Source organism: Calonectris borealis, chromosome 10 (genome assembly GCF_964195595.1).
Source record: "Calonectris borealis chromosome 10, bCalBor7.hap1.2, whole genome shotgun sequence".
Taxonomy (NCBI): Eukaryota; Metazoa; Chordata; class Aves; order Procellariiformes; family Procellariidae; genus Calonectris; species Calonectris borealis.
The window spans coordinates 16,778,511-16,795,705 of NC_134321.1; the positions used below are offsets into that span (position 1 = coordinate 16,778,511).

General features: G+C 39.0%; 1 protein-coding gene across 7 annotated transcripts in view; it reads right to left on the reverse strand.

Annotated features, from left to right (window-relative positions):
- The window catches only part of USP4 (ubiquitin specific peptidase 4), a 43,716-nt gene that overhangs the window by 25,013 nt on the left and 1,508 nt on the right, over positions 1 to 17,195 (reverse strand). For 6 of the 7 annotated variants that reach the window (XR_012675048.1, XR_012675049.1, XR_012675050.1 and 3 more), the window contains exons 4-8: positions 14,097 to 14,223; positions 12,797 to 12,942; positions 12,555 to 12,616; positions 3,491 to 3,634; positions 2,714 to 2,831 (exon numbers count right to left, since the gene is read on the reverse strand). Coding sequence is in view for 3 of the 7 variants with exons in the window: in XM_075159148.1 (XP_075015249.1) it covers positions 2,714 to 2,831; positions 3,491 to 3,634; positions 12,555 to 12,616; positions 12,797 to 12,942; positions 14,097 to 14,223 (597 nt within the window). In the remaining 4 variants the exon portion in view is untranslated. The remainder of the gene's footprint in view (positions 1 to 2,713; positions 2,832 to 3,490; positions 3,635 to 12,554; positions 12,617 to 12,796; positions 12,943 to 14,096; positions 14,224 to 17,195) is intronic. The other variant, XM_075159149.1, reaches the window with a different exon arrangement.

The window sequence follows — 17,195 nt, forward strand, 5'->3', positions numbered from 1 at the left end:
ACCCAGCTTTCACACCAGAACGTGTATCAAGCTATTAACAAAACTGGCGAGACTGGATCTGAGTATATATTTACTAAAAAAAAAAAAACCAAAACAAAAAAAACCAATCGATTGGGAGGCTGGGATACTGTAACCATTGCAACTCAAGAGCATGGTTGAAATAAACAAGAAACACCACCAAATAAGCATTCAAAAGACTAACAGCTCATTTCTGAAACGTGATTTCTCTTTGCAGATGCCACACTGACTTCTCTCCTACACAATGTATTTGCCCACAAGTGTAAGCCTCCCCTCTGGAGCAGTTTCCACTGGTTTATCTAGCTTAAGGCATAAGGCTACTGGTCTGCAGCTCCTTGGTTCTCCTTCAGAAATCTCTTTAAAACTGACATTACATTTGTCACCTTCCATTCCTCTGGTGCAGGGTAATTTTAAGCATTCGTTTAAAGTTACTGTATTTAATAGTTCAGCAAAGCAAAGAGCAAGCAACCTTCTGAAGAAAAAGAAACCACAGACTTTTGGAAGGAAGATATCCACTCTTGGTATTACGTCCCTCCACATTTTGTTAATTTGTTCTGTAACTTCCACTGACACTTCAATTTGAGTAGTCTCTTGGTGTAATGCTGAAGTCTGACACAAAACCAAGTCTGCAAGTGCCAGAAGAGTAAAGTTTACAATCACACTCCTGCCAATACTCACCAAACCCTACAATTAATGTACATTGGCCTGTTTTTCCACACATTACTGAGGTGGTAGGGTAGGTTAACTTACTGATTATTACATATAAATCTGCACAGAACAGGTCAGGAAGGTCTTTATAGATGTTACCTTAGTGTTCTCAAGTCTACATCCCACATCCACTCTCTAACCTTGAAACCCTAATACAAGCAACAGTGAGAATACGAAAGGTCCTTGTTCATCCTTGAGGTGAAACACAAGCTATAATTTGTCCTACAAAGAACCACATGCCATTAAAAAAATCCCAGTCAAAAAGTTAGCAAAGTTTAAAGGCAGGAAGAATACCACTCCATATCTGCTCTCTTATTTATATGCTTATTATCAGTGTATCATGGTAATGATTTAATACATCCTGGAGAATCACCATAAACCTCAGGACACAAGTAAAACTAGCACAGGAAGTAGTTTCCCTGATTGAATAAAAGACTCAAAGCTTATAGCAAGAAGTGACACTCAGATAAGTAAGGCAAGACTTGGATATGTGAACAAAAAGAGAGCCAAGTCTGAGATTATGATCAAAACTCCCAGGATATCAAGGCATTGTAATATCAATAAAATAGTAAACTGGGCTCTTTCTGAATGCCTGAAATTTCAGGACCTTGCAGATGCCACTACAGTGCTTCACCAACCAGGTGTAGGTACCCAGATCTCCCAGCACAGTCATACACAGCAATCTGGAGAGAGTCTGGAAAGTGTGGTCCTGCCCTTTAGCCAGCCCCACTTTCACTGCCTTGTGGAATTTATTTCCTATCAAATTTTTCCAGTTCCAATGCCTAGGTGTTAGTGTCTTTCTCCAGGAAAGTGACATTAAAGTGCTTAGACTGCCATCATTTGACACCAGTATCTCGCTGGGAGACTGTTGCTGATAAAATTCGAAGAATTTCCAAAAACTAAAGCAGAAACCTGCATTTGAAAGACTGATGTCTAGAAAATTAAAGCCTAATGGAAAATACAAGAAAGAAAGTAATTGGTCCTTAACATGACTAGTTTGATGCAAAATTAAAATTGAAATGTGTTTGGATTAAGTTACTTTGATAATCAAAATTAATTTTAAAAGTTGTTTCTTCACTATAAAGTTCAAGAAAACATAATGTGGTTTAAGGTTACCATGATACAACTGAAAATAAAGTCCTGTCGAACAAAAAAGTGAGGCAGTCTAAGTTTACTGTGGTATCCTGAATACCACACGCATAATGCATTATAGTTATTTTAAGACCTGTTCTAGCTTTCAAAGCTACCAGAGTGACAGAAGTCATTAAATAGCACTTGTGCCACACTAGAAGTTTGCCCATTGCTTAAATCAAAGTTGATACAAGTTGGCTCATATTTTGTTTGAATTCCTTTGCAAACAACTATCCCTAACAAGTTTCTGCATTTTTTGAAATGAACCAAATAAACCTAAGAGATTAAATTAAATAAGTATACTAATAATTATTAGCTTTGCATAACCATTACAACCTTACCACCCCACACAATCACCCTGAACCCTTCCTATCGCTTTTCACACTCTTAATTTTTCAAGAGTCTTTAAACACAGACCCCAGAACTGTGTGCAGTGGCCTGCTCATGTCACTTACACTGCACACACAAGTTGAAACGTCCTCCACGTCAGCCCAGTTTTGCCAGGGCACAGCATTAGGACATTACATTAGACTTAGGCACCTATTTAGTACGACTTCCCCCATAGCCTTTCCAGAGCCTTGTATTTCAGATCGAGTCCTTCATACGTACCATGTTTTATAGTACTAACATGCTACATAAAGCCAAACTAAATATGAACTGATTTTTTTTGTTTGGTTGGGTTTTTTTGTTTGTTTGGTTGGTTTTTTTGTTGAGTTTTTTTTTTTTCCTCGTTCCAGATGCAATCTCCTCATTGAATCACATTAAAACATGCTTTTCTTTCCACAGATTTTAATCCACAATCTCTGCGATATTGCTCTTTTATTTAATTCAAAAGAGGGTTCTTTCCAATTCTTACCTGTAATGCAGAATTCATGAAGCAGGTATTTCCAAGGTTACTGAGTCCACAGAGTCCAGGTTGTGACAGGGAAGCACTGTCCCTGCAGTTGTAAGAGTTACAGACAAATCCAGAACCTCTGGAAGAAAGACAACACAGTGAACTCCACAATGAGTTTACCGATTCTCAATCGGTAAACTGTTTAAGAGTCACATCAAATACGAGTCAAAAAACTGTTTAATGAAATTATTTAACCAGCCTACGTGTTTCTGCTGCTTCATAGTGGGTAATATTGAATACCAGGAACATGAAGTACATGTGCTCACTTTGGAAACATTAATCTTTACGCAGTCTATTATTAATTTATGGCTCATAACACATTAATTTCCTCTGTCTACAAGTACACAGCACACTATCCTAATGCAGCGAGAGTCTATATGAGTATGTATGATATATTGTAAGAGCTAATAAGAAAATTATGATCTCTACCTGGAAAGGCTTCTACCACACTGGCAGATAAAGAAAAGAATATAATCCCTTCCCTCATACCCTCAATCCCTCCAAAATCAGGCAATGCCCTAGTAGTTAGTAAGCTCTGGAACATGCGCTACTTTTGCAAGTGAGCAAGGAATAGCAGAACGTAGTGGTTTCAAAAGCAAAGTTTGATAAACAGGTACACAAGAGTAGCAGAACTCCTCACAGGGCACCATCACACTCCTCTTCTATACAGGCAAGGATGCACAGGAGTATTCATTCACATGAAGGACGAAGAAACAAAAAGAACATTCCTGCTCTTACCCCCTGCCCAGGTGGGAGCTGTTCAGTCCATAGGAGTTACTGCTGTCACCATTAGTAATGACAGAAGTGGCAGACACTGAGGAATAAGAACTTGCTGATGATTTTGAAGAGGTAGTAAAGTTTCTGCTAGTTGCAGTGCTTGATCTGGGAGAAAGGAAAAAGAAGTAGAAACAGTGCTACTACTTTTTTCACCCCCAGCCCCACCCCCCACAAAGCTCCAAGGACTTGCCACATTATAGCCAGCTCCCCCCCATAGAATTTCCTGGTTTGATCTGTGCCATCACACTTCCAAACACTTGTCTGGAACAGAAACCTCAGACAAAAGTATCAGAAGCAGGAGTAACAATTCTTGCTTAAAGCAAAATCTGGGTCCCAGACTGAAATAAGTAGACAATTCGGATAGCATGAGTGACAGGGAAGCAAGCTTTAAGTTTATGGGTAAACCACCTTGAAACAAGCAAGCAAAATAATCCCAATCTTAAGACCACAAAACACTTGCCCCACATTAAAAGTGACAAAGTCAGTCCTTCCCTACTTGAAATCCAAATCACCCACTCAAACAGAACGTTAGTTAGTAAGAAGATAACCAGGGTGGGCACAAAACAGTTTCTTACTGAGCCTAGTTAATAAAACTACATCGCTTGGAGGCAAGACACACCGCTATGTACATGCGGCGCACATAGCAATCCTCTTCATTTTGAGACTGGAGATACTGAAATGGATGAAAAAACTTCATAAGCCTCAAGTTTATCTGGTTGTGAATCCCAGGCCATTCCACACTACTACTCTCCTGGTCCGGAAAAGAACCGGAACACAATGTTACAAAACAGCACCAAGGCACTAAAATTCAACAATGTTTTGTCATAGACAGCTTTGGCTCCATAAAAAAAAAGCAAAACCACAAGATAGTACTACATAAATAAGCTTAAAGAAACTATTTTGATACTAATTAATTTCCCTATAGCAAGAGCTAACTGGGAAATGGTCTATTCTCTCCACCTTTGCCCAAATAAACACGCAAAACTGAATGCAAAAAGGTGCAGGACACCAACAGCCACGCAACAATGGCTAATGCACCCAAAGTACAGCAGAGCACCAGCAGAGGACAGTGCCCTCAAGCTTTAGCTTGTTCTTGTATCTCTTCTAATGTGGCCCTGATTCCCAAATGATATAAACTACAAATGCATATTCATAGCTCAGATGCTACTGAGAAAACAGTCTTGGCAAACCTTTGTGTGGAGCAAAAACTAAGAGACACAGAACAAGCCATAATGGCCAAGAGGAGGCAGAACAGCTGGACAGCCTCACCAGTTTGGAAATATAATAGCAGTAAAATAAATACAGAAGGAAACAAGTTACAACAAGAGCTTCCAGATGAAAACACTAACCCCAAATGCAGTCTAAATCTGAAGCATGCTAAAAAAAAAAAAAAAAAAAAAACAAACACCAGCCAGCAAAACCAGAAAGTATACTAGCAAGAATGAGCAGATCTACTAAAATAACTAAGACGACAATTTCTGGGACAATATACGACCTTCTGGTCATTACATGTTGGAGGTGGAATTTCTCAAGGCTACCTGGATACAAAGATAAGATCAATGAAAGAACAAGAGGGTCTAGGCTAAAACAACAATTATCAGACTCATGCTCCACATGCATTTCAAGGAATAAAGAATAAAATAATTAAGCTAACAATAGCCTGCAAATCCATTAAGAACACATTTTTAAAAGTTTGAAGTAGAAGTGCATTATCTAAAAGCAAAGAAGAGCAATCTAGAAAATGCTAGACTTGAAAATGTAGTATCTCTGCTTTACATGTTTGACCCCTGTGAGAGAACAGAATAAGATGCTTGGAAAATAATATGAAGAAAATCTAACAGGGAGAAAAGTAGGACGACCTCTTAAGGGATTTCAAAATTTCCAATAGAAGCATAGATGCAGTGCATAATCAAGAGTCAGATGGCAACTGAAGAGTTCCAAGAAGCACTTCAATAGTTCAATAGCTTCAATCAAACTTCTTAACACACACACACAAAAAAGCTAAGAACTATAGGGGAATACAAAAAATGGATCAGAAAGCAAAGATAAGAGACAAGTCACAGAGTGGGGAAAGGTCTACCCACAAAGTCATCAAGGATCTTGAGTGAATTCTAGTTAGAAAATTAGGAAGGATCATGTAAGAAGTAAAACAACGAAAGAGAGACCAACAGCTTTCCAAGTGGGAAAAAAAAAAATAGAAATCAAATGCACGTGGGAAGATAAAAATTCTAAGCACTCTTACATTTTACTGCCCCCAACACCTTGCTCTGAAGTTCGTGACAGAACCTTCCAAAATGTTCTGGGCTACTCAGTGGGTTACCACTGAACCTACTCTCAGTTTGCTTAGTTTGCTCTTTGTAGGCACAACAGACACTGGACTGCAAGGTGCCAAGCTCCTGCAGCTTCCCTTTGATAACCACTGCAACGTTTCTGACAGGGATAAACATGTTCAATTACATTTCATCAACAAAATCTGTACAGGAGTAAACTACAGTAAAGAAAGACTTCATCTAACCATGCAACAGTTCAGGGATTTGAGAAAATAATTTCACAGGTTTGAGGATGAGACTGCATGGTATGACTGCTGAATCAGTCCTCCTGCTTAGGCACAATTTGAGTCTCTCAAGATAACTCCTGTCTGGGCTAAAATACCTCTTCTAGAAAAATCTACCATCATGGTTTCACCAGCAACAGCCAATCCAGCAGACCACAGATAAACTGTTCCAATGATCAATAACCCTTACAGTCAGAAGAAACTTGCATTTCATTTGCAGCATGAGTATCTGGCTTCATCATCTGGATGTTGGTTTGTGCTCATCTCCATCTGCTGCCTGTAGAGTTCCTTCTTCAATTTCCATTTCTCATACCCCACAGAAGCTTTTAAGTGTTAAAATCGACTTTTAAATTTCTCACTGATATGATACTTTAACTTCTAAGTCTTCTAGCAAAAAAATTACTTGCTAATTCTTCAACAATTCACTTGGCTCCTTCTGAAACTTCTCATTAGTCTACTTTTCAAATTTGTTGACAACCTCACAGGACACGATCGTTCCACATGCAGTTTTATCAGTGTGCCAGTTATCAAAAGTCTTCTGATGCACACTCAGCATTTCCCTACTGAACCACTGAGGTTGGTTGGTTGGTTGTTTTTGCCTCAAGGCTGCTACAGGAGATCACATTCAGGATACTGAACGAGGACTGCAATCACATTCCCACAGAGTCCAGCATGTATTTCGGTCTCATGTTCTTCATCCCCACATACATAACTTCATGCTTCACAATACTGATGCACATCGCCCCCCATCCGCCAATTAAAGACAGCCATTTCATGTCTTACCACGCAATGTTTCAAAAACCCACACAAATGGCAAGAGAGGAGAAATCTGGAGACTAGCAGCATAAAGAGGACAAAGTTAGATTAATCTAGTACAGAAACTGTGAGGCCATACGGTTGATAAGTAGAAAAACTGCTAAGCTGAACAGCTTGAAAAAATATTGTAAAAGGTTTTCAAGTGGTTGGAAGATAGGAAAAGTATTTCAATTCAGCTGAGGCTACCTTCAGAGCATACAGTAGAGTAAGTCCTCCTCCTTTAAACTACCAATATTAAAAAAAAACACCATTAAAAATATTGTGACAAAAAGGTTTTATTCAAAGCAGGAAAAGCCAGAACTTAGATTTAATTGGCAAAACAGAGGCCATAATGGGTTTTCATTTAGAAAGTTCTTACATGCAAAAGCCTCCTTAACTTGTCTTACATACTCAGTGGCACGGCATCTGCTGCAGGCTCCAGCACTTGAGTCATGTAATAAAGATCTGCCCACAAAATATTTAGCCTAGTTGCTGGAAGAGTCCTCCGAAATCATCAGCACACAAGGAACTGGGGAAAGGAGATCACTTTTAAATATGAAAGGGCATTTAATTATGGTATTATGTACCTACAAAATACATACCAACCACCAAGGTCTTAAAATTGCACAGCATTTTCTGGCATGTTATATCACTGAATGTTGTATCAGGTTGAACAGATGCCTAAATCAAGACAGAGTAGTTGAGAAAAGTCACATGTGTTACAAGATGGGTGAACTAAGCAACAATTCCTCAACATTTTTACTGAGGAGAGTACCAGGTGGGGGTTGGGGGGGGGGGGGGGGGGGGGGAAGTCAGTCCACCGACTATACGGTGCCATCAATAAATAGAAGAGCGGGAAGAGGAAACCACTAGAAATTCTAGCAGCAACCAAAGAACCAAAAGGTATTTTCCTGCTGCATATTGCATAGGGAGGCTGACAGCTACCAGGCACACGCTAAACACAACTTCACTCCTGTTTTCAAATGCAATACCTGATGGACAAGGTGCTATTTTTATAGATCTAACACAATTTCTTCTTCATTTGTGCTAAGACAATGATAACCAGGATAAAAAAAGTACGTGCTAGGAGTGAGCTGGAACTCTGCTAGCTCAGTATTTTATTTTGGGAGTCTTGTAAGTAACAATTAAAGAGGACTAAGTTCCACAGAGTCACTGATATAATCTCCCTTCAGAAACAAAGTATGCCTCCAATTCAGAAATTCCTAGAATAAGTATAATCCATTCCGTCTTCTGAAACCTTGTCTAGTAGTAAAAGCAGTTTCAAACTACAAGAAGAAAGTATTTTGTTCCTTAGGGAGCAGCAAATTATCAAAAAGCAGTGGCCAGGTATGATCTGAATATACCACCCCAGGACTGCTGTGGAGTATAGGAGCATTTTTTCTGTAAAATGTCAGCCAGCTTGATGGCTGGGAAAACATGCGGAAGGCTGCCAAACCTGTATAAAAGTCATTTCCCCAGGTAGGAGCCAGTGCCTCTGACAAGCAGCAAATGATGGGGAAAAATCCTTACGACAGGGAACCCACCCATCCCACAGTCACCTTGCACACACATATTCTGCGAGTAGTGAATGACATGAACTCCCTGCTTTCCAAAGCCTCTTTTGGCACGCAGGCGGCAAAGCAGATGCTCACCATTCCTCTACTGACAGCAGAGAGCTCTACATCCCATTTGGTTTATGCCATCAAAACTCGAAATACAGAAAAAGTTTCTCGTAAGCTTTTCGTATTAAAGTGATGCGGCCCAAAGAAAGATCTCCAAATATAAAGTTCCCCATGGTCTTGGCTAAGCAGTATTTTCTCCAGCTGAGAAACAGAATATTGGAGCAAAACGTCCACCTGAGATAGGATTAAAGTTTGGAATTACTCAACTCTCTTCCAAACCACATCTCAGCACAGAGCATTTGCAGCTCCTGCTGACACTAGATGCAGCCAGAAGGACTCAGATTCTTCAGAACGTCAAAATGTAAGTTTATTTAGAAAGCATAACAGCTTATCAACATTACAGAGTTGCTTAGCTTCACAAAAGAGCAGAACAGGTTTTCAGGATCATATTCTCACTTATCCTTCTTAGCCATGCTGCTCATGCAGCTTCCAACTCATTTCTCTTATCAGCTTTGGCTTCCAAAAAGCATCAGTTGTTTCCTACAGACAAGAACCTCCTTTACCACAGAATTACTTTCTGTAATATTAATACAGCATAACCTACCCTGAACACCTCATCAGTGCACAGGATAAGACACTCATACTCTTCTGAGCTGGGAACTCTGTACCTTCTCTCTGGCTATTCTTCTCTCCTCCTTCCTCTCTCACCAGAGATGTCTGGTTCAATGGCTCACAATCACTCACAGATTTTATAGGTATAAACAGTCCCTATGAGTTTATACTATACTCACTAATCTGGAGTCTTAAACATATACTACTGATCTAATCCAACATGTGTATGCACACACACGCCCATGGAAAGACAAACCATGTCCCAACCCAGTAACAAGATTTGAATCCTGCACTTCAGGTCAGTGAGTCTTTTACCAGCTCACAGAAACAGTTAAAATGCTGGCAACGTTTCATTGCAGTACAGACATCTAACGTTTCCAGAACAAAAGAAAAAAAAATTTAAGAGATCAACTCAGAACACACTGTAAGCCACAGAGTACGCTTTCCCTTGAGGTTTGTCTGCTGAGATATCTGGCAAATGAAAGAACATGGTTTAAAAAGTAGCTAAATTTTAAAGTTATATAGGAAAGCTTTATTAGTGATTTTATTTATTGAATTCCTGCTCTCCAAGGGAAAAAAATCCATGCTGCTCCAAGATTAACTTATGTAAAAGACTCAACTTGAGATTAGTAAGAAATCTATGCACTGAGCTTTGCTAGATTTCAACTTCATAGGGAAGCGGAATTTAGACAGTGTATTCAAAACTAAATGAAATACAAACTACGCTTAAGAAAAGAACGTCTTAAAAAAATTAAGGATTCTCAATAAAACATGAGAACTAGCTGGAGAATATTCAAACATCAAATTAAATTACAAACTAGAGATATTAAGTATTTATGCATTTATATGAAGATATACTAAAAAAGGGAAGCAAACCAAGTAAACTTCAGAACTGATTATGACTGACATGAAAGGAAAACAGAGAGCAATTATAAATGCATTAATATGGAGCAATGCCAGTGATTCAAGTAAGAGAAGTTGAATTTAGCTTACTCACTAAGAGCATATTAAGTAACAAAAAAAAGCTTCATTACTTCTTCTTTAAATATAAATCCCTTAAAAATCGGTAAAAAGCTTTGTGAAATAACCCTTGAAAAAGCAGCAGAAAAAAAACTTAACATACACAAATGATGCAGTCTAGACTGCCACCAGCCCACTCACGTTTGACAGGGAGTGATAACATGCAACAGAGGAAGCATTAAAAAGTAGAAGAAAAGTCCCCCCAGACCGTCAACATATATTCAACATAAATATCTAGAATCAGCCATCTTGGGAAGAGTCTGAACTGCAGGCTGCAGGAAGACAGCAGTATACCACGGCAGATGCATTGCTAATTACGCCCTCTTCTTACAGGGAACTTTTTTCACTCCTATGTGCATCCGCTATTGCCCACACGAAGAGGCAGGCTACTGGACACACCTGGTCCAGATCCAGTACAGCCTTCCTCATATTTTCAACAGTATGAGTACGATTCATATTTGGTTTTGGGGTTATCAAGGCAACTGCTGTACAATATTAGTAGCTTAAAGACATAAAACAGCATAGAAAACATCACTGAACATAACAGGAAAATACTTACTGCTTGTCATCATCTTTTGTTACCATATGTCTACGGAAGAATGAGTTCTCAGCTTTTCTCCTCCCATTTCAAACACAGGAATAAGTTTAAAGTCCAATCTTTCTACCCAAGTTGCCTTACATGACACAGCCACCTTTGGCGCAGGAAGGCATAATGTTAAGCCGGCAGGGCTCATTATAACCCAAAGACATTAAAGCATAATGCTTTCCTGAGAGATAGCCGTTGCCCTGGCCACTTTAAAAGGTCCTTATCATTTGGTCAGCAGTTTGCACGCCGATCAGCGCACACCAATGTCAATCCTAAAGAGGAGAGGCAGTCCCACTTCTTCCCCGCTTTGTCTTCCTAGTGTTTCTGAAGAAACAGTTATTACGCATTTAACCTACAAGACTAAGTAATGGCACAAGAGCCAGAGAGCGGAAGTTGCTAAACGAATGCATCCAACTATATAAGGAAGACGTGTGGAATATACACACTTAGTTTCTTAACTAATAGAGATAAGGGCAAGGAAATAGCCAAGACAAAGTACAAAGGAACAGATAATCCTATATGTATGACTTAATACAATTCTTTCAGCATTATCAGCATCAGGTCAAACAATTTCACAAGTTTTACATTATAATAAGCAAATGTTTATTTCTATGTCATTAGAAAATATTAATCTGCATACCAATAACCATTTTCATTTAAGTATCACTAGAGGTTAATTAAAAGTCTTTACATATCAGACTAGCCGCTGAAAAACGAAAAGACTGAAGCCTGGGAATGCTGCAGGGTTCCTTTTTAGTTTTGCTTCATGTGGAAACAAAAGCTTATGATCTGGTCTTGCACAGCTGCCTCTTTAATACTGACTGTCAACCAGTACTCGATTATGTGCACGGTATGAATGTTTAGATGCTTTTCACATGGTACTCTTACAGAAAGTTCATTGTAATCCTATGGACATTCTCCTGATCCATTTACCCAGTATTATATCTCAGAAGTAGAGAATTGTTTCAAAATAGGTCTCACTGACCTATTTGATCCATTCCTCAAGTTTAACACTAGTAAGATCTTGACCTTAAATGAGATCACTTGGCAGCAAGTTCTACAAGTTAACCGTATTGCATGGAAAAACATTTTCTTTATCAATGTCAAGTCTGATGGCCTATTCATGGGAAAGCAAGTAGGCCATCAGACTAGTAAAATCACAGAATTTTACTTTCTGTAGTATGACTTGATATGAGCAGTTCCTTATCATTGCAAGCAACTTCCATTCTACACCATTCACTCTATACATACAATATTTCATCAAGCCCCTCTCTTACTCATCTCCTCTCTAAATTAGATAGTAGTAAGAGAATATCTGTGTCAGTATTTACAGGCTTCTGTAATTGCCTTTGGTAGCAGGGGGGATTGTTCAGCTATTTCTATATCCTTTTTAAGGGGGAACTACCAGAACTCCGAGCATTCACTACTGACAGCTTTGGAAATACGCTCCAAGATCCTTTTTGATCTACAGTGGTAGAAGACAGATTTTTTTTTTTCCTCTGTGCAGTCTGCAGAGGTAGCTTTTTAAGTAGACTAGCTCAACACAAATAGTACTTTTGTGTCCTAAGCATTATAGAAACCTAAGCTATTTACTCCTCACACAACCTATTTGAAATGGGCTTTAAAATGGAAGACTGTTGCTAAGACAATAAACCAGCAGCAGAACCACTGAAGAATATTTATATTCAAGATTTTCTCTCCTTCTTCAAAATACCCAAAACAAAGAAATCCACAATAGCCAGTGATAACTAGGCTTTCACAGAGAACATGTGGTCACTAGAGCCTAGTGAACAAGCTAGACAAAACAGCAGAAACCTTTAGAATATGCTTGCTTACTTTGCCAGGAAATGCTGCCCAGGCCACGTGCCATCTTCATTTTTCACTTCTATTAGAACAACCTGAAAGAGAGTTCAGGTAATAAAGAAAGGTAACTGCTAGTCTGCTACACATTTTGCAAAATCATTAACAAATCACATTTTCAATGTTTGCTCAAAGTACATAAAAGCAAGTGAAAAAAATTACATATCAGAGAAAGCAGTACATGAGAACACACAAAAAAAAAAAGTTATGCCCCTTACCTGACCCTGATAGAGCCCTGCATCTTGCACAGTGCTATCCAGCTTGCTGAGCTGCTCGTAAGTGTTACTCATATACCTGTTCCATAACCTAGTTTCCTTCTCAGCTGGGATATTAAATAGTTTTCTCATTTCTTTCTCGATGGTAGCTGTTCAGGAGGAAAAAAAAACAACATCAAAATTCCTAAACCATAAGTGCTTTTGAAAAAAATCTGACAAGCCAGGCATTCAGCAAGGAGGTACATCATTGATCCTTCAAGATCCTTTGAGCAGAAAATCACGGAAGTTATAATTGCTCATATAGCTTGTCTAATATTTAGTCTGAAAGAATGAAAAACTTCTATTTTCAGTCATGTATTTGCCTGTCAAGCCCTCAAACCAATAATGTTCAGAACACATTGAAAAGTTTCTGCTCAAAGGCCAACTTCCGTGAAACAGTGATCATCTGCAAACACAGGTTCAAGAAGGAAGTGTTTTCAGTTACTATTGTCAGGCCATACATCAGCAAACTGAAAAAAAACATCTTTATGGACATATATGACAGCTGACATTCAGCATTTTTACACGGGAAAATATAGCGATGATACAGAGAGAGGGGAAGAGAGAAAAGGGCCAAATTTCAGGAAGAACATTAGTATAGGAAGAGCCATTAAGAAGATGTCTAAAATACTCACACATTAGGAAGAAGGAATCGTAGGAGAACCAGAGACAGAACAACTTTCCATGAGTGACGTGGATGTTTCTTAAGGACATGAGTTAGTAAGCAATGTGCTCCTCAAAGCTCTTAACCACAATTCCCTGTGTTGCACACAGAATCACTGTGGCTGGAAGAAACTCAGGAGATTCCTAGTCCAACCACTCAAAGCGGGGTCAACACTGAATTCAGACAAGGCTGCTTGGGGCTTATCCAATCACGTGTTCAAAACTTGCAAGGAAGGAGATTCCCCCACCCCTCTGGGCCCTGTTCAAACACCGTCCTGATACGGAAAACATTTTCATTATATTCAGTTGGAATCTGTCCTGTTTCAATTTATGACTACTGTCCGTTTTTTTCTTGCTTTGTGACTCAGTAAATAGCCTGACTCCATGTTCTCAGTAACCTCCTCATAGGTGCTACGAGATCCCCCTCAAAGCCTTCTCTTCTCCAGGCTAAACACAGCTCCCTCAGCCTCTCCTCACACATCACATGCTCCAACCCCGACTGTCCTGTTGGTACCCACTAGACTTGCTCCAGTTTATCAACATCATTCTTGTTCTGGAGGGCACAAAGTATCTCTTGAGGGAGCATGAGAGAACTACTTACCAACAGTATCTGCTTTGCTGAAGTGGCAGCTAATGACATTGTCAGGATCACTGCTCTCACACAGCTTCAGCTCAAGAAGATAAACTTCAACCTTATAGTGCTTCACAAACAGACCATATTCCACTACCTGCAAACAGAAGGCAGATGCAATAAAAAAATAACAAAGTTAAAATACTGAGTTAAAATACTTCTGTAAGGTACACTTGTCCAAATATTTTAAGTCTTTAGGAGTCTTGCAAGTCAAGCCATAAACTGAACACGGACTTGCTCTCAAGTCCGGATTCAGTGACAACCTCTGTCAGCTTGTTTTGGGGTTTTTGTTTTGAAATCCCAGTGCTTTCCTTCCACAGTGCTAAGTTCCAAAGGTCCATCATCACAGCTGAACTGACAGTGCCAGCTAATTACCCATGAAGAATATTTGATCACACAGTCAGAGCATTCTAGAAATAAAAATTGTCTTTTGCTCTAGTCTTTGGCTAAGGTTCACATAAAAAAAGAAACAAGCCTGGAACACTGGAGCAAAATCCTTTCTATTAGAAGAGAGTAAGACAAAGCATTAATTATTTTTCTGCATGGTATACAGAATCTGCCTCATTATTCTCTCCTTGCAAAAACAGACTAATATGTCAGAACCCGTTTTGATTACATTGCTTTATTTCAGAGTCATTTTCAAATCAATTTCGCATTTGAGAGAATACTCCAATAGGTACATCTACCCATCCCACTAGCTTTCAGCATATTTTTAGAAAGGTATTCTGTAAGACTAGACACCACTCCACCTACAGATCATAAAACACATTATGCCAGAAAAAAAAGCACATTTCAAAGGCCAGTTATGAGAGAACTGTGATGTAACTGAAGGGAAAAAAACCCAAACAAACAGACAAAAAAATCAACACCCACCCCCCCCCCCCCAATTCTCTCCACAGTTCTTTGCAGCTATAAAGCCTATGAAATTGAAATCATATTTCATGGAACCAGCAGGTATAATTTTTAAGAGTGTTTAAGAGGCATCTGGACAATGCCCTTAATAATTTGCTTTAACTTTCGGTCAGCCTTGAAGTGGTCAGTTGACTAGCTGATTGTTGTAGGCGCCTTCCAACTGAAATATTCTATTCTATTCGCGTGACACCAGACTTGCTATGATCTACATCTGCATCATTTTACAGAAAAAAAGTTACCCAGTTTTGGAAAGAAACAAAGAATTAAGACTAAGACTTACCATGAGAATTTGGCTAAATTATGCTTCCCTCTTCTGAGCTTTTATAGGGTTGTATTAGATATGCAAGGTGCTTTAAAGGTAAATAATTAACAAATACATTTGGAAAGATCTTCAGTATTTTGCTGTTACAACAGAAAGAGAAAGTAAACTCCCTGTTTAAACAGCTTCTTGACAGGCAAATTAGACTCTTTTTTTTTAAAGAATGCAAAGGAACCAATTAACAAGTTCTCCTTTTCTTTTTCAGAAGGGATTTCATTAAATGGGACTTCCTGTTCTCCAGGATTCTATAGTTAGAAACAAATAAAAAAGAACCATATTCAGAAATGGAAGAACTCTTTCCAAGAAGTTTCTGATCAGATCACCGTGTCCGTTAGGACAGATGAATGGCAAGAGTCTCTAATCGCCTGCAGATGTCTTTCAAACAGTATCTGATCAGCTAGCTTGTTCTCTGTCAAAGTAAAACTTAAAGTGAAAACTCAAAGTAAAACTCGGGTCATCCTGTTGGACCACTGAGGAAGCACACTGTTCTATGTTTTGCACATTAATACATTTTTGCAGTGGGACTCTATAGAAGACTGCCTGAAAATATGGTTTGAGATTATCAAAAGAAACCTGAACCAGAAATAAATCTAATCTAGTCCTCCTGTACTTGTCTCTGATCATCAGGCATATAGGGATGGAAGAAACACCAGCTTGTAAAGTTACGAAGATGCCTGAAAATTACTTCCCAAATCCTACTTTTATGGATATTTTGATGTATGAATTACAATTGATCCAGCTTTCGGAAAAGGATTAAAGCATTCAAGGACCACAACTTTAAGTGCTTTACTTCCTATGCTATCTGGAGAATACTGCAACCAGATACTGACCACATTCTACTCAGGTGCAGTGCTGCAGGTTGTGTGTCCCACTGACCTTTCACTTTATATTTTTTGTAAGAGGCTGTAACATCCCACAAACCTACTATTCTGCTATATTTCAACACTTTTTAAAATGTAAAAATCCACTTCAGTTACCAGGTTAACAATAAAAAACAGAGACTGAAACTCTCATAGCAATTCGAAACTTGAGAACTGGACCACAATAACTGGACCACAATAACTCAGTACCTTCTGTCCATAAAACAGCAGTAGCTCTAAGCACCAGCCCTCACTAAATACAGTGTTGAATAGTGGCATCTGACAGCCCAAGAAAAGGAGGCTCATACAGTTAAGCCTGTCACCCAAGTGCCTCCCCAATAGCTGCCTCTTGTCCAACTTCCAAATTTTTCAGAAAAGGGACTGTCTAATAACATGCCAGGCTTTGTGAAAGCAGTTAGCCAGTTCATGAACGAAAGCTTCCTCGCTCAGAGAGGCACTGATCAGTAATAGTTCTAGTTTTTCTTCTTAGTAGAGATTTTCTATTCCTCAAGAAATTATCTGTTTCTACTAAAACCATATTTCCTTTATATGCTATAATTCTTTTCCACTCCCCCCACTTCTGGTTTACACAGGAGTTCCGTCTACTCAGCAGGGTGAACCTGGGATCATTTACGCTTTCTGAAGATGTCAGAATTTCTTGTTACGTACAATTTCTAGCCCACACTGAATGGCAACGTTCCAGTACCGCTAATAAGCATGAGTGGGCCTGCAAAAGAGGGATCTTACTTCCTTTTACCATTCTGCTGCCACACTTCCTAGTCTTGCACACCTTGAAGCAACCCTTACTGTAACATAATGCTACTTAAACTTAAGCAATATTAATTCTGTACAGTATATCAACACTACTCGCTTGGTGTAGTGTAGTGATTAGTCTTTACGAACCCCATAGACTGGCACTGCTCAATTTAGTCAGTGCAAAAACCTAAGACTAAAATAAAAACAAAAATCCTTTTACCC